At 40.4% G+C, this 24,072-nt stretch overlaps 1 protein-coding gene across 1 annotated transcript in view; it reads left to right on the top strand.

Moving 5' to 3' along the window:
* FMN2 (formin 2) overlaps positions 1-24,072 on the top strand; it is a 373,106-nt gene that overhangs the window by 276,081 nt on the left and 72,953 nt on the right. The window contains exons 9-13 of the mRNA XM_055587923.1: positions 3,958-4,049; positions 4,208-4,337; positions 5,165-5,311; positions 8,661-8,720; positions 8,855-8,975. Coding sequence (XP_055443898.1) covers positions 3,958-4,049; positions 4,208-4,337; positions 5,165-5,311; positions 8,661-8,720; positions 8,855-8,975 — 550 coding nt within the window. The remainder of the gene's footprint in view (positions 1-3,957; positions 4,050-4,207; positions 4,338-5,164; positions 5,312-8,660; positions 8,721-8,854; positions 8,976-24,072) is intronic.

Raw genomic sequence — 24,072 nt, 5'->3', positions numbered from 1 at the left:
TCACCTCACATGGACTCTCACTGTACTCTTTAGGTGACAGTAAACAGCTGGCATGTTCTGCATCTCATTGCGTCCTCACTATTTCTTGTTTCCAGTGTCCTGTCATTATCCTTCCTCCCTTTACCTCTGTCTTCTCTCTGGACATGGAGGCCTTCTTTCTTCCTGTTGGATTACTGATTTAATTTTTCAAGTTTTAAGAATTTACTAACTGCTAAGTAGTATGTCAAGGCCGTATATTGTCACCCTGTTTATTTAACTTATACGCAGAGTGCACACATGCATGCAAAGTCACTTCAGTCGTGTCCAACTCTGTGTGATCCTGTGGACTGCAGCTGGCCAGGCTCCTCTGTCCATGGGATTCTCCTCCGGCAAGAATACTGGAATGGGATGCTATGCCCTCCTCCAGGGGACCTTCCCTACCCAGGGATCAAACCCATATCTCTTACATATAACCTACATTGGCAGGCAGGTTCTTTACCACTAGCACCACCTGGGAAGCCCTATATGCAGAGTACATCATGCGAAATGCTGGGCTGGTTGAATCACAAGCTGGAATCAAGATTGCCAGGAGAAATTCAACAATCTCAAATATGCAGATGATACCACTCTAACAGCAGAAAGCAAAGAGGAACTAAAGAACCTCTTGATGAAGGTGAAAGAGGAGAGTGAAAAAGCTGGCTTAAAACTCAACATTTAAAAAACAAATATCATGGCATCTGGCCCCATCAGTTCAGTTCAATTCAGTTCAGTCATTCAGTCATGTCCGAGTCTCTGCTACCCCATGAATCACAGCACGCCAGGCCTCCCTGTCCATCACCAACTCCCGGAGTTCACTGAGACTCACGTCCATCGAGTCAGTGATGCCATACAGCCATCTCATCCTCTGTCGTCCCCTTCTCCTCCTGCCCCCAATCCCTCCCAGCCTCAGAGTCTTTTCCAATGAGTCAACTCTTCTCATGAGGTGGCCAAAGTACTGGAGTTTCAGCTTCAGTATCATTCCTTCCAAAGAACACCCAGGACTGATCCCCTTTAAAATGGACTGGTCGGCTCTCCTTGCAGTCCAAGGGACTCTCAAGAGTCTTCTCCAACACCACAGTTCAAAAGCATCAGTTCTTTGGCGTTCAGCTTTCTTCACGGTCCAACTCTCACATCCATACATGACCACTGGAAAAACCATAGCCTTGACTGGTCCCATCACTTCATGGCAAATTGATGGGGAAAAAGTGGAAACTGTGACAGATATTCTCTCTTGGGCTCCAAAATCACTATAGACAGTGACTGTAGCCACAGAATTAAAAGATGCTTGCTCCTTGGAAGAAAATCTGTGACAAACCTAGACAGCATATTAAAAAGCATAGACATCACTTTGCCAACAAAGGTCCATCTAGTCAAAGCAATGTTTTTTCCAGTAGCCATGTATGGATGTGAGAGATGGACCATAAAGAAAACTGAGTGCTGAAGAATTGAAGCTTTTGAATTGTGGTGCTAGAGAAGACTCTTGAAAATCCCTTGAAATGCAAGGAGATCAAACCAGTCAATTATAAGGGAAGCCAACCCTGAATATTCATTGGAAGGAGTGATACTGAAGCTGAAGCTCCAGTACTTTGACCCCTTGATGTGAAGAGCCGACTCTTTGGAAAAGACCCTGATGGTAGGAAAAACTGAGGGCAAGAGGAGAAGAGGGTGACATAGGATGAGATGGTTGGATGGTATAACTGACTCAATGGCATGAGTTTAAGCAAACTCAGGGTGATAGTGAAGGAAGCCTGGCACACTGCAGTCCATGTCACAGAGAGGCAGGGACGGTTTAGCAACTGAACAACAGCTATATAGTCATCCCTGGATATCTGCAGGGAGGGGGACACGAGTGAGGATCGATACAAAAAAAGATGCTCAAGTCCCTTAAATAAAATGACACAGTTCTTGCATAGAACACCCCACCCTACCCTCTTGTATACTTTTAATCACCTCAATTACTTATAATGCCTAATATGATGGAAATGCTGTGTAAATGATTGCTGGAGTGCAATCATTTGGGAACTTTATGGAATTTTCCCCCCAAATATTTTGGATCTGCATTTGGTTGAATCCTTGAATTCAGAGCCCAGGATGCAGAGGGCTGACCACATCATGAATCATGCTGGTCACCAGGACCACAGAGAAACACAGGACGTGGCGCTTCTCTTACAGAAGTTGTAAACATGTCTGCACATCACCAGTAAGACATGGTGGTATCCGTGGCACAATACAGAGCAAATATAAGGTTCTGTGTTGTTCTAGAGAGAGACTGGTTATAGTAGGGGTTGAGGTGGGCAAGGCAGGCTTTGCAGCAGATGTTGTATCTTTACTTGTCAGTATTCTTCTGTTGCATCATATTCCAAAAGCAAAATTTATCAAACCCTCAAGATTGACCAATCTGTCATCAAATCTTCTTTCCCTGCTAAAAGAAGTTTTCTTGGAGGAACTAGTCTTTGCTAATTAATCCCATCAACAGAAATGCCTGCCTTTCAGAATAATCAGTGAGTTCAAAACAAAACCATCCCTTCACTTAAAAGTTGATCAGGTTCTGTCATGCACAACAGTTTTTGGCTGGGCTGCTTTTCTGTGTAAACAACAAATAATCTTGAAGGGATTTTACCTTCTGAGGACTAGACTCAAACCCAAGATAGGGTGACCTACTCATTTTCTTCATGCACTTAGAAAATGAAGTATTTAGACTGTTTGAAACATCTTTGTGAATGATAGAGACATTAAAATTAAAAAAAAAATCATCCAGATTCTCCATACAGCATAAGTTTGTGTTTTGGTCAGCCTATAAAATTCTCTACCTTATGTTAAAATGTAGAAAATCCTCTCCCATAAAGAAACAAATTTAGAATTACAAATTTTTAGCTTGAGATTTTCAAGGGTAAAAGAAGACACTTGGGAAGATAAAGCCTGGAGCTATTTTTGTATTAAAAAGAAAATTCAGGAGAATCAAAATCTTTTATTTTTGTTCCATGACTTAATAATTCAACTGTACTTTTCTTTTTCCCAAAGCAGATAGGCATAGACAATGATTGCAATAGATAAATAGGTACTTTTTCTTTTACAAATCTTATAACAGGTTTAGGATCAAATTCCTTCCATATTTAATTTGATTAACTTCTGAATAAGAAATACCATTTTTAAGTAAAATTATTGCATTCCAGAGAATATTATAGCTTAGTTGACATGTGGGATCTGAGTTACCTGAGCAGGAATTGAACCTGTTCCCTGCTACAGTGGAAGCTCAGAATCCTAGCCACTGGACTGCCAGAGAAGTCCCTCCAGAGGGTATTATAAACAGCTAAAAAAAAAACAAAAAAAAGGGAAATCATATTGATTTAAACCATGCTGGAATAAATATTTTGCAAATCACCAATAGCCAATAATGTTTTCCCTGATAGCTCAGTTGGTAAAGAATCTGCCTACAATGAAGGAGAGCCTGGTTTGATTCCTGAGTCAGGAAGATCCCCTGGAGAAGGGATAGGCTACCCACTCCAGTGTTCCCTTGTGGCTTTCTTTCCCAGTTTTCCCCCACAAGGGAAGCCCACTCCAGGGCTTCCCTTGTGGCTCAGCTGGTAAAGAATATGCCTGCAATCCAGGAGACCTGGGTTCGATCCCTGGGTTGGGAAGATCCCCTGGAGAAGGGAAAGGCTACCTACTCTAGTATTCTGGCCTGGAAAATTCCATGGACTGTATAGTCCATGGGGTCACAAAGAGTCAGACATGACTGAGAGTTTCCCTTTCACTTTTGATAGCCAATAATATTTGGAAGATTTGGAGATGATCTGGTTTGCATTACACATATACACTTTAAAATACCTCATGAATTAAGTCAAGCTTTACCTCAGATGCTAAGAAATATGAAAATATGTAGAGTTCTGCTGCATTTAAGATCATTATCTAAAAACTGTTTGGTTTTTGTTTTTCCAGAGAGCACAGTCAGATGAACTGGAAAAAATTGAAAAGCATGGTCGGTCCTCCAAAGACAAGGAAAACGCAAAGTCTCTGGACAAACCTGAGCAGTAAGCACAGCTTGGCCCATGGGCAGCATGCGGGCCATGGGGGGCTCTTTCCATTGGGAAATGAAGTGTCTTCTGCGCATCAGTGTCATGAATGATGTGAGGATGAGCGCGTTTATGTGCATCGTCTTTTTCCTCTTAACTTGGCTTTGTTTCCTTAGGTTCCTTTATGAACTGTCACTAATCCCCAACTTTTCAGAGCGAGTCTTTTGCATTCTGTTTCAGTCCACATTTTCAGAAAGCATTTGCTCAATTCGGCGCAAACTGGAACTGCTACAGAAGTTGTGTGAGGTGGGTGCATGGGTTCTGATACTTAATTGTGCTCAGTCATGTTCATATTTCAAACAAATTGTCTCTTATTTGTAGTAAATACTTCCAACTGAGTACCATTTGAAGACATTTTCTTTATTTCCCCTCAACAAATTGTTAGTGATTCCATCCAAATGCTTCAGGAATAGCTATATGACTCAATAGAAGAGAAACATTCTTCTGAAAATAAAGAACAAGTGCTTGGCAGAAATGACCAATATTAACATCTAAAACAATTTGTCAAAAATTAATAGTACCATTTATTCTGGTTGTGGTAAATTATTTAGAAAAGTAGCATTATGTCATTAAAGAGATTTTCAGAGAAAGTGATGCACAAATTCAAGTTAAAGTGTGTGCTTTGGAAGAAGTGAGTGTGAACCTTTCAGGGATAAATCTAAATTTGGAAATTTTGGATAAATCTAAATTTGGAAATTAAACTTTATAACTGTGTTTTGGTTTCCCACACCTTATGCTAAAAATGTTACGCAGAGGCAGGTGCAGCTGGACTGATGGCCGTGCCGTCACACTGTGGTGGGTCTCATGTTACGGGTGTGTTTGGTTTCCTTGCAATTACACCACAGGAGCATCCTAGGCTGGTACCTCTCAGCTGGAGAAGCACAACCTGCATGCTGTTAGTAGTGCAGCTTTTTCAAAGTTATCTTTGGAGACGCTGTGCTTAAATATACCTAAAATGAGCACTGATGAAGTTTGGATATGACCCATAATTATTAGTATGATCTGAATATCTGCCACTGACTTAAGAAAATTCAAACAGTAAATGAGAAATTCTTCTTTATCCTGTTTTACAGACATTAAAACATGGCTCAGGGGTTATGCAGGTTTTGGGTTTGGTTCTTGCCTTTGGCAACTACATGAATGGTGGAAATAATACTCGGGGACAGGCAGACGGTTTTGGATTAGATATTCTCCCAAAGCTGAAAGATGTTAAAAGCAGTGTAAGTATTTTGGGTGAGTGAATGTAGCAAACTGAAGAGTGGATGTCTGTTTTGTAATAAGTTGAACTGTAAACCAGTGCGATAAATGTTTATGCTCCAAGGCCAAAAGTTCTATTATGTTCTGAGCCAGATGAAGGTAATGGTTTTTAAAATATTAAGTTCAACCGAGGGAATTCCCAGGTGGCACTAGTGATAAAGAATGTGCCTGCCAGTGAAGGAGACATAAGAGACCCTGGGGCAGGTTCAGTTCCTGGGTCGGGAAGATCCCCTGGAGGAGGGCATGGCAACCCACTCCAATATTCTTGCTGAAGAATCCCATGCACAGAGAAACCAGGCAGGCTACAGTCCACTGGGTCGCAAAGAGTCGGACATGACTGAGGAGACTTAGCATGCATGCCCGCAAGTTTAAGTGAACAATTGGCCTGTAAAAATGAAAATATAGAGAATTGTCTTCCTAGATAAGGAAATAATAAGGAAATAATCTCCCTGACAGAAGGGAGATACTTATTTTGCTTTTTTCTGCCGGTCAACAACTCACTGGTTTATTTAGTCATTACACTCATATGTTCATTTGACATTCTTTTATCCAGCTTCTATGAAATGCCAGACACTGTACTTTTCCAAAATTGGGAAAAGCATAGTCCTTTCTTGGAACACCAACAGCATATAACTTTTTTGATTTCTATTGTTCTATTTGTTCAAGTGCCTTTTTATTTGTATGACACACATTTTCTCAGGAACCTTCAATATGTCAACCCGATAAATCACATTTATTCAAAATTTATTTATTCTTCTAAACACATGGTAGGTTTTGAATAGTTCTCTTTTGAAAAGATTTATTTATTTATTTATTTATTTATTTATTTATTTTTGTGCTGGGTCTTCGCTGCTGCACATGCAGTCTTCCTCTAACTTCAGTGAGCGGGGGCTACTCTCCAGTTGCAGTACACAAGCTTCTCATTGCAGTGGTTTCTCTTGTTCTGCAGCACGGGCTCCAGGTGCGCAGGCTTCAGTGGTTGCAGCTCTCGGGCTCTGGAACATGAGCTCAGTAGTTGTGGCACACGGGCTTAGCCCCACATTCCACACCCACATTCCCATGTGCAGTCTTCCCAGATCGGGAATCCAACTGTGTCCCCTGCCTTGGATTCTTAACCACTGGACCACCAGGGAAATACTGAATAGTTCTTAACAACTGATTGTTGGATTGAAACAAGTAATTTTTGCAAATAACATTAGAATATAAGTATAATCAATAAATGTTACTTATAAAAAATGAATCTGAAATAGATTCTTATGGTCATAATTATATATGTATAAGGGATTATTTGTTTTTTGTATTGGTTAATGTATCTTATTCAATCCTATAAGTTAAATTTCATTAATTTAAATAAGGAATGATATGGATAAGAATAATCAAGAAGTAAGATTTTTAGTAATTTAACTTGCATTCTCACAAGGGCTATGCAAAGTCTATTTGGGTCTTTCTCTATAAAATAAAGATGACTATATCTGTATAGTTTCATAGACTTGCATGCATGGAACTGTTACTCAGATCACTCAAAATTACCTAGGCACTTAATAAGTGTTTTGTTAATTGACTGAGGTATTGCTGATCATTTCACTGATTTACAAGTTAGGAAAGACAAAGGAAGTTGCTTAAATCATTTTACAAGTAATCCTGCTTCTAATAAATGTACTACTTTGGTTATTATAGCTATGTATGCTATGCTATGCTATGCTAAGTCGCTTCAGTCGTGTCCGACTCTGTGCAACCCCACAGACGGCAACCCACCAGGCTCTGCCATCCCTGGGATTCTCCAGGCAAGAATACTGGAGTGGGTTGCCATTTCCTTCTCCAATGCATGAAAGAGAAAAGTGAAAGTGAAGTTGCTCAGTCGTGTCCGACTTTTAGTGACCCCATGGACTGCAGCCTATCAGGCTCCTCTGTCCATGGGATTTTCCAGGCAAGAGTACTGGAGTGGGGTGCCATTGCCTTCTCCAAATTATAGCTATGTATTTCCGTGTAATTGATGTATATAGTAAAATATGTTGTTGTTGCTGCTTAGTTGTTAAGTCATGTCCAACTCTTTGCAACCCCATGAACAGTAGCCCACCAGGCTCCTCTGTTCATGGGATTTCCCAGGCAAGAATCCTGGAGTGAGCTGCCATTTCCTTCTCTGGGGGATCTTCCCAACCCAGGGATTGAACCCCTGTCTCCTGCATTGGCAGGTGGATTCTCTATTGTGGAGCCACCAGGGAAGCCCATAGTGTGTTCAGGGAGTCTGTGTTGTGTTAGTCACTGACTCGTTTCCCACTCTTTGTGACCCCATGGACTGCAGCCCACCAGGCTCCTCTATCCATGCGATTTTCTAGGCAAGAACACTAGATTGGGTTGCCATTCCCTTCTCCAGGGGATCTTCCTGACCCAGGGATTGAACCCGCATCTCTTGCATTGGGTGGGTTCTTTACCATCTGAGCCACCAGGAAAGCCCATCAGGGAGTCTAATAGGTATATTACCATATCCCATCAGACTTGTTTATAAAGGAATGTTGCTCTTTTTATCAATGAGGGGAAAGTGATGGTTAGATTGAATATTCCAGAAAACAAGGTTTTTATTATAAGGTATGTTTTTAAAAATATGTATTTGATTTCACACATCCCAATTATCTAGTATTTATTTTGAGAATTAAAAAAAAAACATATATTAATGCCTCTAAATGTGCCAGAAAAGAAGGTGGAAAGCTCTTCTTTGAAGATTGTTAGATATGAAGCAGTTTTTCTTCTTTAGAATTACATACATTGCATTTTTATAGCTGCACAGATACTAATTCTTGAATCTCAGTTGCTGACATAAGTTATAACATGAATATGCATTCTTAAAGCTCCAGCTTACTTGAGATAATACTTAACTTTTAAATTTTCTTAATCTGCTTAGTAATAAACCTCAGTCAATCTTCCGGTTGGAGTGGTCCCTACTGGTTCAGCCATACAGAAATGCCGGTGCTATTTAGTCATTTCTGTTTAGATAGTAGTTGTACCTGTTAATAATAAGAAATAAAATTGATGAATTAATTTTCTGGTTGAGGAGGGTGAAAGCAGGAAGGTGTGTACAACTGAGACAACCCTCGAAACAGCTGTGCTTCCACCTGGGGCGCAGGTGGGAACAGAGGGGGGAGGACAAGACCATCGGGGCCATTAAACTAAAGGGACATGAAACAGAGGACGTCTCCTTTCATCCTAAATATTCTCATCTACATGGGTGGGTTTACTGGGATGAATTTTATTTAACGCTGTATATTTAGTCATTTTAAAAAAAGTATTCCTACTCACTTTGGTCTCTCTGCCTAGGACAATAGCAGAAGCCTGTTGTCATATATCGTGTCATATTATCTTCGCAATTTTGATGAGGTGAGATAACGTTCACAGAGTCACATTCTGTTATTCCCTGTTGCTGAGCCATGTGGTCGTGTTTCGTGTCGTTTGTCATTGCTGCTGCTGCTCTGTCCTCATTTACGTAACTGTCTGTGCTTCCTGCTGACCAGGACGCTGGGAAAGAGCAGTGTGTGTTTCCGCTGCCCGAACCCCAGGACCTCTTTCAGGCCTCGCAGATGAAGTTTGAAGATTTTCAAAAAGACCTCAGAAAACTCAAGAAAGACCTGAGAGGTAACTTACAATGTTAAGGAAACTCAGTTGTTATTTATGCTTCTTTAATGAGAGAACAGATTTTTCAGTGTTTCTAAAGAAGGTAAAAAATCAGTGTAAATAAACATTTTCATATGTGGCAAAAGAAAAAATTTACAAGTAATCTTATTCTTTTGTTATTTTTTTAAAGAAATGTGTATTAGAAATCTAGTTATCTAATCGCATCTTGGTTATTTGAATAGCAGCCTCTTTCATCAGGCACAAATTTTATTGTCTTACTTTCACTTTATGTTCAAGAATATTTGTACATTTATTATATCTTGTTAAAAGACACATATTTTCTCCCCACCCACCCTTGGAATACTTGCCTAAGATTTTATGGTATGTGAACTTTCCTGGGACAAAACATTTTTTCATGTATTTGGTAAAAAAAAAAAAAAAAAAAAAAGATGCATGTGTAAAGTTCTATTGTTATTGTTCAGTTGGTAAGTCGTGTCTGACTCTGTGACTCCATGGACTGCCACACACCAGGCTTTCCTGTCCTTTACTGTCTCTCAGTTTGCCCACACTCATGTCACTGCGGTTCCCAAGTGGCACTAGTGGTAAAGAACCCACCAACAATGCAGGAGACAGAATAGATGCAGCTTCGATCCCTGGGTTGGGAAGATCGCCTGGAGAAGAGCATGGCAGTCCACTCCAGTTTTCTTGCCTGGAGAACCCTCATGGACAGAGGAGACTGGCTGGTTACAGTCCATAGTGTCTCAAAGAGTCAGACACCACTGAAGCAACTTAGCACACAGGCTCGCATGTCCATTGAGTTGGTGATGCCATCCAACCATCTCATCTCTGTCACCACTTCTCTTACGGCCCTCAGTCTTTCCAGCATCAGGGTCTTTTCCAATGAGTTGGCTCTTCACATCAGGTGCCCAAAGTATTGGAGCTTCAGCTTGAGCATCAGTCCTTCCAGTGAATATTCAGGATTGATTTCCTTAAACTGACTGGTTTAATGTCCTCGGTGTCCAACTGACTCTTAAGAGTCTTCTCAATTATTAGTTGAGAAGCCTTAGATCATTTTGAAGAGACTTTGAAATTCTTCAGAATGGTAAATTTAAAGTAATGCACAAAAGCAAATAGTTTACAATTTTTTATTTTTTGTGAATAAAACTCCTTTCATCTGTCCTACCTTTATAAATGAGGTACATTTATAAAGGCTTATGATATTATTATTAGTTTCAGGTGTACAACTTAATAATGACAAAGGTCCATATAGTCAAAGCTATGCTCTTTCCAGTGATCATGTATGGACATGAGAATTGGACCATAAAGAAGGCTGAGCACTGAAGAATTGATGTTTTCAAATTGCAGTGGTGGAGAAGACTTTTAAGAGTCCCTTAGACAGCAAGGAGATCAAACCAGTCAATCCTAAAGGAAATCAACCCTGATACTCATTAGAAGGACTGATACTGAAGCTCCAATACTTTGGCCACCTGATGTGAAGAGCCAGTTCATTGGAAGAGACCCTGAGGGTGCGAAAGATTGAGGGCAGGAGGAGAAGGGAGTGACAGAGATGAGATGGTTGGATGGCATCATGGATTCAATGGACATGAACTTGGGCAAACTCTAGGAGATAGTGAGGGTTGGGGAAGCTTGGCGTACTGCACTGAACAACAACAAAATTTTTATATGTTATGCACCAGCGTTATTACAGTGTTACATTCCCTATGCTGTACCTTGCATCCCTGTGACTTATTTATTTTGTAAACGGCAGTTTCTGTCTCTTTAAACCCTTTCACCTATTTCACTCACCTACTTTATCTTATTTTCATGAAGTTTCTTCATTTATGGAGTTGAGAATACCACAACTTTCAATATAAGGCTCTTTCTCACTATTTAAGCACAGTCAGGGAGGACTTTTATGTGAGATTTTCATTGCATTTTGTATCACTAGATGAGAAGAGGCTTATTTACCCCAGAAGCCAAAAAGATGATACAACTTTTTAAAGAGATTCTATCCTAGTGATGTATAATCAAATTTATAGAGTTGTTATATTCTGGTCATAGATGATTTTATATAGATTTAAATCACCAAAGTAACATTATATAGTTTGCTTCAGTTCATTTCAGTTGCTCAGTCGTGTCCAACCCTTTGCGACCCCATGAATCGCAGCACGCCAGGCCTCCCTATCACCAACTCACAGAGTTCACTCAAACTCATGTCCATCGAGTTGGTGATGCCATCCAGCCATCTCATCCTCTGTCGTCCCCTTCTCCTCCTGCCCCCAATCCCTCCAAGCATCAGGGTCTTTTCAATGAGTCAACTCTTCCCATGAGGTGGCCAAAGTACTGGAGTTTCAGCCTCAGCATCAGTCCTTCTAATGAACACCCAGGACTGATCTCCTTTAGGATGGACTGGTTGGATCTCCTTGCAGTCCAAGGGACTCTCAAGAGTCTTCTCCAACACCACAGTTCAAAAGCATCAATTCTTCGGCACTCAGCTTTCTTTAAAGTCCAACTCTCACATCCATACATGACCACTGAAAAAACCATAGCCTTGACTAGATAGACCTTGTTGGCAAGGTAATATTTCTGCTTTTCAATATACTATCTAGGTTGGTCATAACTTTCCTTCCAAGGAGTAAGTGTCTTTTAATTTCATGGCTGCAGTCACCATCTGCAGTGATTTTGGAGCCCAGAAAAATAAAGTCTGACACTGTTTCTACTGTTTCCCCCTCTATTTCCCATGAAGTGATGGGACCAGATGCCATGATCTTAGTTTTCTGAATGTTGAGCTTTAAGCCAACTTTTTCACTCTCCTCTTTCACTTTCAGCAAGAGGCTTTTTAGTTCCTCTTCACTTTCTGCCATAAGGATGGTGTCATCTGCATATCTGAGGTTATTGATATTTCTCCAGGTAATCTTGATTCCAGCTTATGCTTCTTCCAGCCCCGTATTTCTCATGATGTACTCTGCATAGAAGTTAAATAAGCAGGGTGACAATATACAGCCTTGACGTACTCCTTTTCCTATTTGAAACCAGTCTGTTGCTCCATGTCCAGTTCTAACTCTTGCTTCCTGACCTGCATACAGATTTCTCAAGAGGCAGATCAGGTGGTCTGGTATTCCCATCTCTTTCAGAATTTTCCACAGCTTATTTTGATCCACACAGTCAAAGGTTTTGGCATAGTCAATAAAGCAGAAATAGATGTTTTTCTGGAACTCTCTTGCTTTTTCAATGATCCAGCAGATGTTGCCAATTTGATCTCTGGTTCCTCTGCCTCTTCTAAAACCAGCTTGAACATCTGGATGTTCATGGTTCACATACTGCTGAAGCCTGGCTTGGAGAATTTTGAGCATTAATTTACTAGCGTGTGAGATGAGTGCAATTGTGCAGTAGTTTGAGCATTCTTTGGCATTGCCTTTCTTTGGGATTGGAATGAAAACTGACCTTTCCCAGTCCTGTGGCCACTGCTGAGTTTTCCAAATTTGTTGGCATATTGAGTGCAGGACTTTCACAGCACCATCTTTCAGGATTTGAAATAGCTCAACTGGAATTCCATCACCTCCACTAGCTTTGTTCGTAGTGATGCTTTCTAAGGCCCACTTGACTTCACATTCCAGGATGTCTGGCTCTAGGTGAGTGATCACACCATCGTGATGATCTGAGTTGTGAAGATCTTTTTTGTACAGTTCTTCTGTGTATTCTTGCCACCTCTTCTTAATATCTTCTGCTTCTGTTAGGCCCATACCATTTCTGTTCTTTATTGAGCCCATCTTTGCATGAAATGTTCCCTTGGTATCTCTAATTTTCTTGAAGAGATCTCTAGTCTTTCCCATTCTGTTGTTTTCCTCTATTTCTTTGCATTAATCTCTGAGGAAGGCTTTCTTATCTCTCCTTGCTATTCTTTGGAACTCTGCATTCAGATGCTTGTATCTTTCCTTTTCTCCTTTGCTTTTTGCCTCTCTTCTTTTGACAGCTATTTGTAAGGCCTCCCCAGACAGCCATTTTGCTTTTTTGCATTTCTTTGCCATGGGTATGGTCTCGATCCCTGTCTCCTGTACAATGTCATGAACCTCCGTCCATAGTTCATCAGGCACTCTATCTATCAGATCTAGGCCCTTAAATCTATTTGTCACCTCCACTGTATAATCATAAGGGATTTGATTTAGGTCATACCTGAATGGTCTAGTGGTTTTCCCCAATTTCTTCAATTTAAGTCTGAATTTGGCAATAAGGAGTTCATGATCTGAGCCACAGTCAGTTCCCAGTCATGTTTTTGATGACTGTATAGAGCTTCTCCATCTTTGGCTGCAAAGAATATAATCAGTCTGATTTCAGTGTTGACCATCTGGTGATGTCCATATGTAGAGTCTTCTCTTGTGTTGTTGGAAGAGGGTGTTTGCTATGACCAGTGCGTTCTCTTGGCCAAACTCTATTAGCCTTTGCCCTGCTTCATTCTGAACTCCAAGGTCAAATTTGCCTGTCACCCCAGGTGTTTCTTGACTTTCTACTTTTGCATTCCAGTACCCTATAATGAAAAGGACATCTTTTTTGGGTGTTAGTTCTAAAAAGTCTTATAGGTCTTCATATAACCATTCAACTTCAGCTCCTTCAGCATTACTGGTTGGGGCATAGACTTGGATTACTGCCTTGGAAACAAACTGAGATTATTCTGTCATTTTTGAGATTGCATCCAAGTACTGCATTTCGGACTCTTTTGTTGATCATGATGACTACTCCATTTCTTCTAAGGGATTCCTGCCCACAGTAGTAGATATAATGGTCATCTGAGTTAAATTCACCCATTCCAGTCCATTTTAGTTTGCTGATTCCTAGAATGTCAGCATTCACTCTTGCCATCTCTTGTTTGACCACTTCCAATTAGCCTTGATTCATGGACCTGACATTCCAGGTTCCTATGCAATATTGCTCTTTACAGCACTGAATGTTGCTTCTATCACCAGTCACATCCACAAGTAGATGTTGTTTTTGCTTTGGCTCCATCCCTTCATTCTTTCTGGAGTTATTTCTCCACTGATCTCCAGTAGCATATTGGGCACCTACTGACCTGGGGAGTTCCTCTTTCAGTGTCCTACCTTTTTGCCTTTTCATACTGTTCGTGGGGTTCTCAAGGCAAGAATACTGAAGTGGTTTGCCATTTCCTTCTCCAGTGGACCACATTCTGTCAGACATCTCCACCATGACCCTCCCATCTTGGGTGACCGCACACGGCATGGCTTAGTTTCATTGAGTTAGACAAGGCTGTGGTCCATGTGATCAGATTGGCTAGTTTTCTGTGATTATGGTTTCAGTGTGTCTGCCCTCTGATGCCCTCTCGCAACACCTAGCATCTTACTTGGGTTTCTCATACCTTGGACGTGTGGTATCTCTTCACGGCTGCTCCAGCAAAGCGCAGCTGCTGCTCCTTACCTTGGACAAGGGGTATCTCCTGACGGCCACCCCTCCTGACCTTGAACGTGGAGTATCTCCTGTCAGCCCTCCTGTGCCTGTGTAGCCGCTGCTGCTTGGACGTGGAGTTGCTCCTCTCTGCCGCCTTCCCTGACCTCGGGCGTGGGGTAGCTCCTCTCGACCTCCGCCCTGACCTCGGGCATGGGGTAGCTCCTGTTGGCTGCCACCCCTGACCTTGGGCATGTGGTAGGTCATATAGTTTGCTTGCTGCTGCTACTGCTGCTAAGTTGCTTCAGTCGTGTCCGACTCTGTGCGACCCCATAGATGGCAGCCCATGAGGCTCGCCCATCCCTGGGATTCTCCAGGCAAGAACACTGGAGTGGGTTGCCATTTCCTTCTCCAATGCAGGAAAGTGAAAAGTGAAAGTGAAGTCGCTCAGTCGTGTCCGACTTTTAGTGACCCCATGGACTGCAGCCTACCAGGCTCCTCTGCCCATGGGATTTTCCAGGCAAGAGTACTGGAGTGGGGTGCCATTAATATTTATTGTATGCCTGAGGCATGATAGGCCTTTGCTAGGTGCCATGAGTACCAAAGATACAAGCATCACTGTCAAGGAGAAGTGAAATCCTGCCCCTTATGTGCTCCCCTGAGAGTATCACATACGGGTGGTCATAGATTGATTATACTCTTTGCAGTTGAAGATGGTGAAGCTCTATACAAGCAGCAAAAAAAAAAAAAAAAAAAAAGACCAGGAGCTGACTGTGGCTCAGATCATGAACTGCTTATTGAAAAATTCAGACTTAAATTCAAGACAGTAGGGAAAACCTCTAGGCCATTCAGGTTTGACCTGATAAATTACATCCCTTATGATTATACAGTGGAAGTGACAAACAGATTCAAGGGATTAGACCTGATAGACCAGTGCCTGAAGGACTAGGTCGGAGGTTCATGACATTGTATCGGAGACAGTGATCAAGACCATTCCCAAGAAAAAGAAATGCAAAAAGGCAAAATGGCTGTCTGAGGAGGCCTTACAAATAGCCAAGAAAAGAAGAGAGGCTAAAGGCAAAGGAGAAAAGGAAAGATCTACCCATCTGAATGCAAAGTTCCAAAGAATAACAATGAGAGATAAGAAAGCCTTCCTAGTGATCGATGCAAAGAAATAGAGGAAAACAATAGAGTGGAAAAGACTAGAGATCTCATCAAGAAAATTAGAGATAGCAAGGGAACATTTCATGCAAAGATGGGCTCTTGAGGGACAGAAACTGTATGGACCTAACAGAAGTGGAAGATATTAAGGAGAGGTGGGTAGAATACACACAAGAACTATACCAAAAAGGTCTTAATGACCCAGATAACCACGATGGTGTGATCACTCATTTAGAGCCAGGCATCCTGGAATGCAAAGCCAAGGGGGCCTGAGGACGTGTCACTGTGAACAAAGCTAGTGGAGGTGATGGAATTCCAGTTGAGCTATTTCAAATCTTAAAATATGATGCTGTGAAAGTGCTGCACTCAGTATGCCAGCAAATCTGGAAAACTTAGCAGTTACCACAGGACTAGAAAAGACCAGTTTTCATTCCAGTCCCAAAGAAGGACAATACTGAAGAATGTTCAAACAGTTGAACTATTGAACTCATTTCACATGTTAGCAAATTAATGCTCAAAATTCTCCAAGCCAGGCTTCAACAGTATGTGGACCAAGAACTTCCAGATGTTCAACCTGGATTTAGAAAAGTCAGAGGAACCAGAGATCAAATTGCCAGTATCCATTGGATCATAGAAAAAGCAAGAGAATTTCAGAAAAACATCTACTTCTGCTTTATTGACTATGCTAAAGCCTTTGACTGTGCGGATCACAACAAACTGGAAAATTCTTAAAACAGATGGGACTATCAGACCACCTTACCTGCCTCCTGAGAAATCTGTATGCAGGTGAAGAAGCAACAGTTAGAACAGACATGGGACAATGGACTTGTTCCAAACTGGGAAAGGAGTATGTCAAGGCTGTATGTTGTCACCCTGCTTATTTAACTTACATGCAGAGTACATCATGCAAAATGCCAGGCTGGATGAAGCACAAGCTGGAATCAAGATTGCCTGAAGAAATATCAATAACCTCAGATATGCAGATGACACCCCTGTTATGGCAGAAAGAGAAGAGGAACTAAAGAACCTTTTGATAAAGGTAAAAGAGGAGAGTGAAAAAACTGGCTTAAAACTCAAGATTCAAAAAACTAAGATCATGGCATCTGGTCCCATCACTTCATGGCAAATAGATAAGGAAACAATGGAAGCAGTGACAGACTTTATTTTCTTTGGCTCCAGAATCACCTCAGGTGGTGACTGCAGCCATGAAATGAAAAAAAAAACACTTGCTCCTTGGAAGAAAAGCTATGACAAACCTAGATAGCATATTAAAAAGCTGAGACTTTACTTTGTTGACAAAAGTCTGTCTAGTACTTTTAAGTCAGCAAATCTGGAAATTTCAGCAGTGGCCATGGGACTGGAAAAAGTCAGTTTTCATTCCAGTCCCAAAGAAGGGCAATACTAAGAATGTTCAAACTACCCTGTAGTTGCACTCATTTCACATGCTAGCAAGGTTATGCTCAGAATCCTTCAAGCTAGGCTTCAGCAGTACATGAACTCAGAACTTCCAGATGTACAAGCTGGGTTTTGAAGAGGCAGAGGAACCAGAGATCAAATGACCAACATTCGCTGCATCATGGAGAAAGCAAGGGAGTTCCAGAAAAACATCTTCTGCTTCATTGACTACACTAAAGCCTTTGACTCTGTATTTCACAACAAACTGGGAAATTCTCAAAGAGATGGGAATACTAGACCACCTTACCTGTCTTCTGAGAAACCTGCATGTGAGTCAAAGAAGTAACAGGAAAAAGTTACATGGAAGTTACAAAGAAGTACATGGAAAAAGTTACATGGAAGTTACAAAGAAGTACATGGAACAGTTGACTGGTTCCACATTGGGAAAGGAGTAGGACAGGGTTGTATATTGTCACCCTACTTATTTAACTTATATGCAGAGTACTTTATGCGAAATGCCAGGCTGGATGAAGCACAAGCCTGGATGAAGCACAGGCTGGAATCAAGATTGCCAGGAGCAATATCAGCCACCTCATATATGCAGATGATACCATTCTAATGGCAGAAAATGAAGAGGAACTAAAGAGCTTCTTGATGGTGTTGAAAGAGGAAAGTGAAAGAGGAAAGGGTGAAATAGGAAAGCTGGCTTAAAACTCAACATTCAAAAAACTAAGATCTTGGCTTCCAGTCCCATCACTTCATGGCAAACTGAAGGGGAAAAAGTGGAAACAGTGCCAGATTTTATTTTGAGGGGCTCTGAAACCACTGTGGATGGTGACTGAAGCCATGAAATTAAAATATAGTTGCTTCTTCACAGCAAACTTTGAGAAATGTAGGAAAACTTTTAGAAACCTAGATAGCATATTGAAAAGCAGAGACATCACTTTGCCAACAAAGGACCATATAGTCAAAGCAATGGTTTTTCCAGTAGTCATGTACAGATGTGAGAGATGGACCATAAAGAAGGCTGAGTGCTGAAGAACTGATGCTTTCAAATTGTGGTACTGGAGAAGACTCTTGACTGCTCGGGAAATGCAAATCAGAACCACAATGTGATATCACCTCACACTTTTCAGAATGGCTGTCATCAAAAAACACAAATAACAAATGTTGGTAAGGATATGGAGAAAAGGGAATCCTTGTGCACTGTTGTTGGGAATGTAAATTGGTGCATTCTCTGTGGAAAACACAATGGAAGATTTACAAAAAACTAAAAATAGAGCTACCATATGAAGCAGCAATTCCACTCCTGGGTATATGTCTTTAAAAAAAAAAAAACACAAATACAAATTTGAAAAGATACATACATCCCTATATTTATAACAACATTATTCACAATTATTAAGATATGGAAGCAACCTAAATGTCCATCAACAGATGAATGGATAAAGAAGATGTATACACATACACACACACACACACACACACACACATATACAAACACATACACAATGGAACACTACTCAGCCATAAAAAGGAATGAAATTTTGCCACTTACAACAACATGGATAGAATTAAAAGGTACTGTGCTGAGTGAAAAAAGATAGAAAGACAAGCACTGTGTGATATCACTTTTACATGGAAACTATAAAATATTGCAAAGTAGTGGATTTAGTAAAAAAGCAGACTCACAGTTATAGAGAACAAACTAGTAGTTAATAGTTGGGTGAAGGGAGAGAGAGGGATGTTATGGGGAATGAGGAGTGGTTGGTACAAACTGTCATGTATAAAATAAACTACAAGGATGTATTTTACAATACAGAGAATATAGCCAATATTTTAAAATAACTATAAATGGAGTATAACTTTTAAAATTGTTTGTCACTATATTGTATACCTGGAACTTATGTAATTTGTACATCAATTATCCTTCAATAAAGAAAAGGTAGGGGACTTCCTTTTGTGGTCCAGTGATTAAGCATCCACCTGCCAATGCAGGGGACACAGGTCTGATCGCTGGTCCAGGGAAATCCCACCTGCTGAGGAGCAGCTAAGGCCATGTGCCACAACTGCTGAAGCCTGTGTGCCTGGAGCCTGTGCTCCACAACAAGAGAAGCCACTGAAACGTGAAACCTGTGCCCTGCAACGAAGAGCAGCCCCTGCTTGCTGCAACTAGAGAAAGCCCAAGTGCAGCAATGAATACCCAGTGAGGCCAAAAATAAAATAGTAAATAAATAAAAAATTTAAAATAAACTTCTGTTTAATAAAAATGAAGAGAAAGAAAAGAAAAGGTCAGGACTTCCTTGGAGATCCAGTGGTTAAAATCCTGGGCTTCTAGTGCAGGGGGCTTACGTTCTATTCCTGGTCTGGGAAGTAAGACCCCACGTGTGCTGCTGTGGTCAAAAATAAATTAATTAACTTTAAAGGAAAAGAAAAGGTAATCTCCCTTGTGGAGTTAGGTTTTGATTCTTCAGAATTTTTTTTGAAGAGAGAGTAGATGCTTTAGTTATCTACTGTTATGTGATCAGAATTGGTGTTTGAAACAAAACTTACTATCCTAAGATTAGCCTCCCTTTTGTGCCAGATGACACCAAGGTGAGGGTGTAAATTGAGAGGCAAGCAGAGGTCAGTACTAAATGAAGGACTGTCTCAAGATGAGAGATGAATCAGTAGAAAGGCTGGCCTCAGTAGCACTGAGCCCCATCACTGGAAATGTCCCCGTGTGTGCCCTAAGCTTGGGACTGTGCATGCCTGCATGGCACTTAACTTTCATGACTTCATCACGTCTTTTTCTTTTTTTGAGGCTAATTACTTTACAATATTGTAGTGGTTTTGCCATACATTAACATGAATCTGCCACAGGTGTACATGTGTTCCCCATCCTGAACCCCCCTCCCACCTCCCTCCCCTTCCCATCCCTCTGGGTCATCCCAGTGCACCAGCCCCAAGTATCCTGTATCCTGCATTGAACCTGGACTGGCGATTCATTTCTTATATGATATTATACCTTTTTCAATGCCATTCTCCCAAATCATCCCACCCTCGCCCTCTCCCACAGAGTCCAAAAGACTGTTCTATACATCTGTGTCTCTTTTGCTATTGTGCATATAGGGTTATCATTACCACCTTTCTAAATTCCATATATATGCATTAGTATACTGTATTGGTGTTTTCCTTTCTGGTTTACTTCACTCTGTATAATAGGCTCCAGTTTCATCCACCTCATTAGAACTGACTCAAATGTATTCTTTTTAATGACTGAGTAATATTCCATTGTGTATATGTACCAGAGCTTTCTTATCCATTCATCTGCTGATGGACATCTAGGTTGCTTCCATGTCTTACATATGTTATAATGTTTTGGTGTCATTCAGTATATTCAAGGTTGAAGCTTAAAGAATCAATACCACTGTCTCTTCCTAAATTCTACAGGGTACAAACTTGTGGAGTTTTGTTATATAAAATTATGGTGTTTACATAGATACTACATATGTCAAATAAGTAATTTATAATTAGTTTTGCTTTGGACTTCCCTCACTTAATAGAGTGAATGCATTTAGATGATCTAAGTGACCTCTATGGTATTGCTTATGATAATAAGTAAATGTTGACTTTTCGTGCTTCCTGAGACCTCATGTGAGAAGAAGGCCCATTGCCAACAGTGTGCACTCCCCATGTCATGTGTTTATGCTGAGACCACCTCTCCGCCAGAAAGCAACTTGGAGGCTTGCTCACACCGCACAGAGGTTCATGCCTTTGCTGACTCTGAAGTTATGGCCCCTCCTCTCTGAGAACAGAGATACCTTGAGGGGTATCACAGGTGGTGACAGAGAGCTGGATGCTCATCTGGTCCAGGTGTGTCACCCACAACATCCGCACATCATGTGGCCGTTGATCATTAGTGTGAGGCAGATCAGGGTTAGTGATGACCAGTAAAGAATACAATAATAGTATGGAAAATGGTAACATGCCTGAGTTTGTCCCTATAAATGTCATTCCCACATCTGAAGCATTGCCTCAGTGCAGTGCTTAGGAGATGAGAGTTCCGTGTTCTTGTTGTGTTAGAAGCTGTCCCTCTGCTGGTGGTGGTAATTGTAGCAAACCTGATAATCCTCTTATTGTGTATCCAGTAGTCTTCTGCATATTTTACCTATGCAAAACCCTTTCATCTTCATAGCAAAGTAGACACTATTATTAACCCCATGTTACAGATGAAGAAACTGAAGCACAGAGGGGATGCATACCTGGCCAAAGACTCACAGCTTGTAAGTAAGCTATAAACCCAGTCTCCAGAACCCATGCTGTTAGCCTGCAGGCCATGCTGCTCTGCTATTGTTGCTGATAAAACTAAGGATAATAGCAGTAATGCTGGTGAAAACTTACATGGGCCTTAACATGTACCAGGCTCCGTTCTAAGTGCTCTGCGTGCATTAACTGACATTCCTTGTAACAACTCCAAGAAGCAGGTTCTATCACTGTGTATTGCAGATAAAAAGCCTCAGGCACAGAAAAGCTGACTGTCTTTTTGAAAGTTACAGCTGTTGCATTTTACCTTTTTGTTGCTTTTACCTCTTAAATTTTTGTAGCCTGTGCACTCGATTTGTCCATGGAAGCGCATCACTTGTGTATGGAGAGTAACCAAAAATACTGAGAATTCCTCTCATTGGAACACACTAGTCCCACTCACTCCTGGTTCTCCTTATAATATCTGACATTTCCTTCTAAATCTTCTGTCTTCATAGCCTTCTCTTCCTCTGCTTCTTCATTACAGTTGGCATTGCTCAGATGTTCAACCTTGGCTTGCTCTTCTTCTCACTAGACATGCTTTCTCAAGTGGTCTTATTCAGAGTTTTCCTGTATTGCTCTGATCTGCAGACTTATACACCCAGCTGCTTGCTGGCAGCCACACATGGATGTTCCACTGGCATCTTAAAACTCAGCGAGTTCAAAAGCAAATTAATTTTCTTTTCTCTGAAAAATACTCTTCTTCCTGTGTGCTTCATCCCCAAACCTCCAAAGCTATGAACCCAGTCAGCATCCTTCTTTCCCCTCCCTCCTTCACACAATAATGCACATTAGAATCACTGTTTTAATCTTTTTCGTGTCTTGTACCTGGAGATTACTTTTCAAAATGACTAGGATGGAAGCCTTGGCATGTAGACTCTGAAAAGCCTCCTCAATGAACAAACTGAAGAATAACAATCATATGATCATTTTAATAGATGTAGAAAAAGCTTTTGACGAAATTCAACTTCTTTTTACAATAAGAACTCTCCACAAACTGCGTATAGAGGGAATATACCCCAACATAACAAAATCTCTGTAGGATAAGCCCACAGCAAACATCATAGTCACTTGTGAAAAGCAAGAAGCATTTTCTCTAAGGTCAGGGGCAAGACAAGGATGTCCATCTTGCCACTTTTATTCACCATAGTTTTGGAAATCCTAGCCACAGCAATCAGACAAAGAAAAGAAATAAAAGGAATCCAAATTGGAATGGGAGAAGTAAAACTGTCACTGTTTGCAGATGACATGATACTATATATAAAAATTTCTAAAGACACCACCAAAAGACAACCAGAACTAATAAATGAATTTAGTAAAGTTAAAGAGTACAGAATTTCTTTCTGGTTTACTTCACTCTGTATAATAGGCCCCAGTTTCATCCACCTCATTAGAACTGATTCAAATTTATTCTTTTTAATGGTGATATATGGCAAAACCAATACAATATTGTAAAGTTAAAAAATAAAATACAAAAAAAAAGAAAGTTGAATCAGAAAAAAAATTTTTTTAAAGAGTACAGAATTTAATAGAGTAGTCCCCCACATATTAATATGAACCTTCAGGTTGCAAACTTTCAATGATGCAAACATTGTTCACATATCCAATCACATAAGTTAGTTCGTGTGTCTGGCATACGTTGTCACTCGTGTGCATTCTCTACAAGTGATTGTGCTTCTGTGCGCTTTACAGTGTTGTAAAGAGTACAGTAGTAGAGTATCTTTATTTCAAGCTCAGGATGTCTGAACAGAAGTGTAAAACAGCAGTAAATAGCCGATTGTGTTAGTTGGGTAACTAGACCATCTTTGTTGGACTTACGACCAAATTGGACTTATGAACGTGCTCTCAGAACAGAGCTTGTTTGTTTATAGGGGACTTACTGTACACAGAGATCTGCAGAAATTTCCATACACTGATAATGATTATGTGAAAGAAAAATTAAGAAAATGATCCATTTACAATTGTATCAAGAAAAATATGCCTGGGAATAAATTTAACCAAGGAGGGGAAAGACTTGAAAACTCTAAGATGTTGATGAAAGAAGTTGAGGACAAGACAAATAAATGGAAAGACATACCATGCCTATGGATTGGAAGAATTAATGTTGCTAAAATGTCCATACTTCCCAAGGTAATCTACATAGTCGCTAACAAACTACCAGTGGAATTTTTCATAAAACTGGAATAAATTCTAAAATTTGTATGGAACCACAAACAACCCCAAAAGCCAAAGCAATCTTGAGAAAAGACAAAGCTGAAGATAATCACATTCCCTGACTTCAGACTACACTACAAAGATACAGTAATCAAAACATGATTGGTACTGGCAGGAAAACAGACTCATGTATCACTGGAACAAAATAGATACTCCAGAAATAAATTCACACTTACATGGTCAATTAATATATGTCAGAGAAATCAATAATATGTGGTGGGGGAAAGACAGCCACTTCAATAAATGCTTTTGGGGAAACTGGACAGCCACATGCAAAACAGTGATACTGGACTATTTTCTTACAACATATTCAGAGGTAAAATGGTTAAAGAGTCAAATGTAAGACCTGAAACCACAAAACACCTACAGGAAAATATAGGCAGTATATTCTTTTTCGTTTTAGGTCCTAGGGACATTTTTTAGATATGTTTCCTCAGGCAAGGGTAAGAAAAGCAAAAATAAATGGGACTATGTCAAACAAAAAAGCATTTGTACAGCCAAAGAAACCATCAAAATGAAAAGGCAGCCTGCTGTATGGGAGCAGATATTTTATATGGGAGAAGATAATATACTGGATAAAGGCTTAATATTCAACTTATATCAAGAAATCTTATAACCTAATATTAAAAAGAACAAACAATCCAATTAAAAACTACAGAGGACCTGAACA

Source organism: Bubalus kerabau, chromosome 1 (genome assembly GCF_029407905.1).
Source record: "Bubalus kerabau isolate K-KA32 ecotype Philippines breed swamp buffalo chromosome 1, PCC_UOA_SB_1v2, whole genome shotgun sequence".
NCBI classification, from domain to species: Eukaryota; Metazoa; Chordata; class Mammalia; order Artiodactyla; family Bovidae; genus Bubalus; species Bubalus kerabau.
The sequence above is the reverse complement of the archived record's forward strand: the minus strand, read 5'-3'. Positions and strand labels throughout refer to the sequence as shown.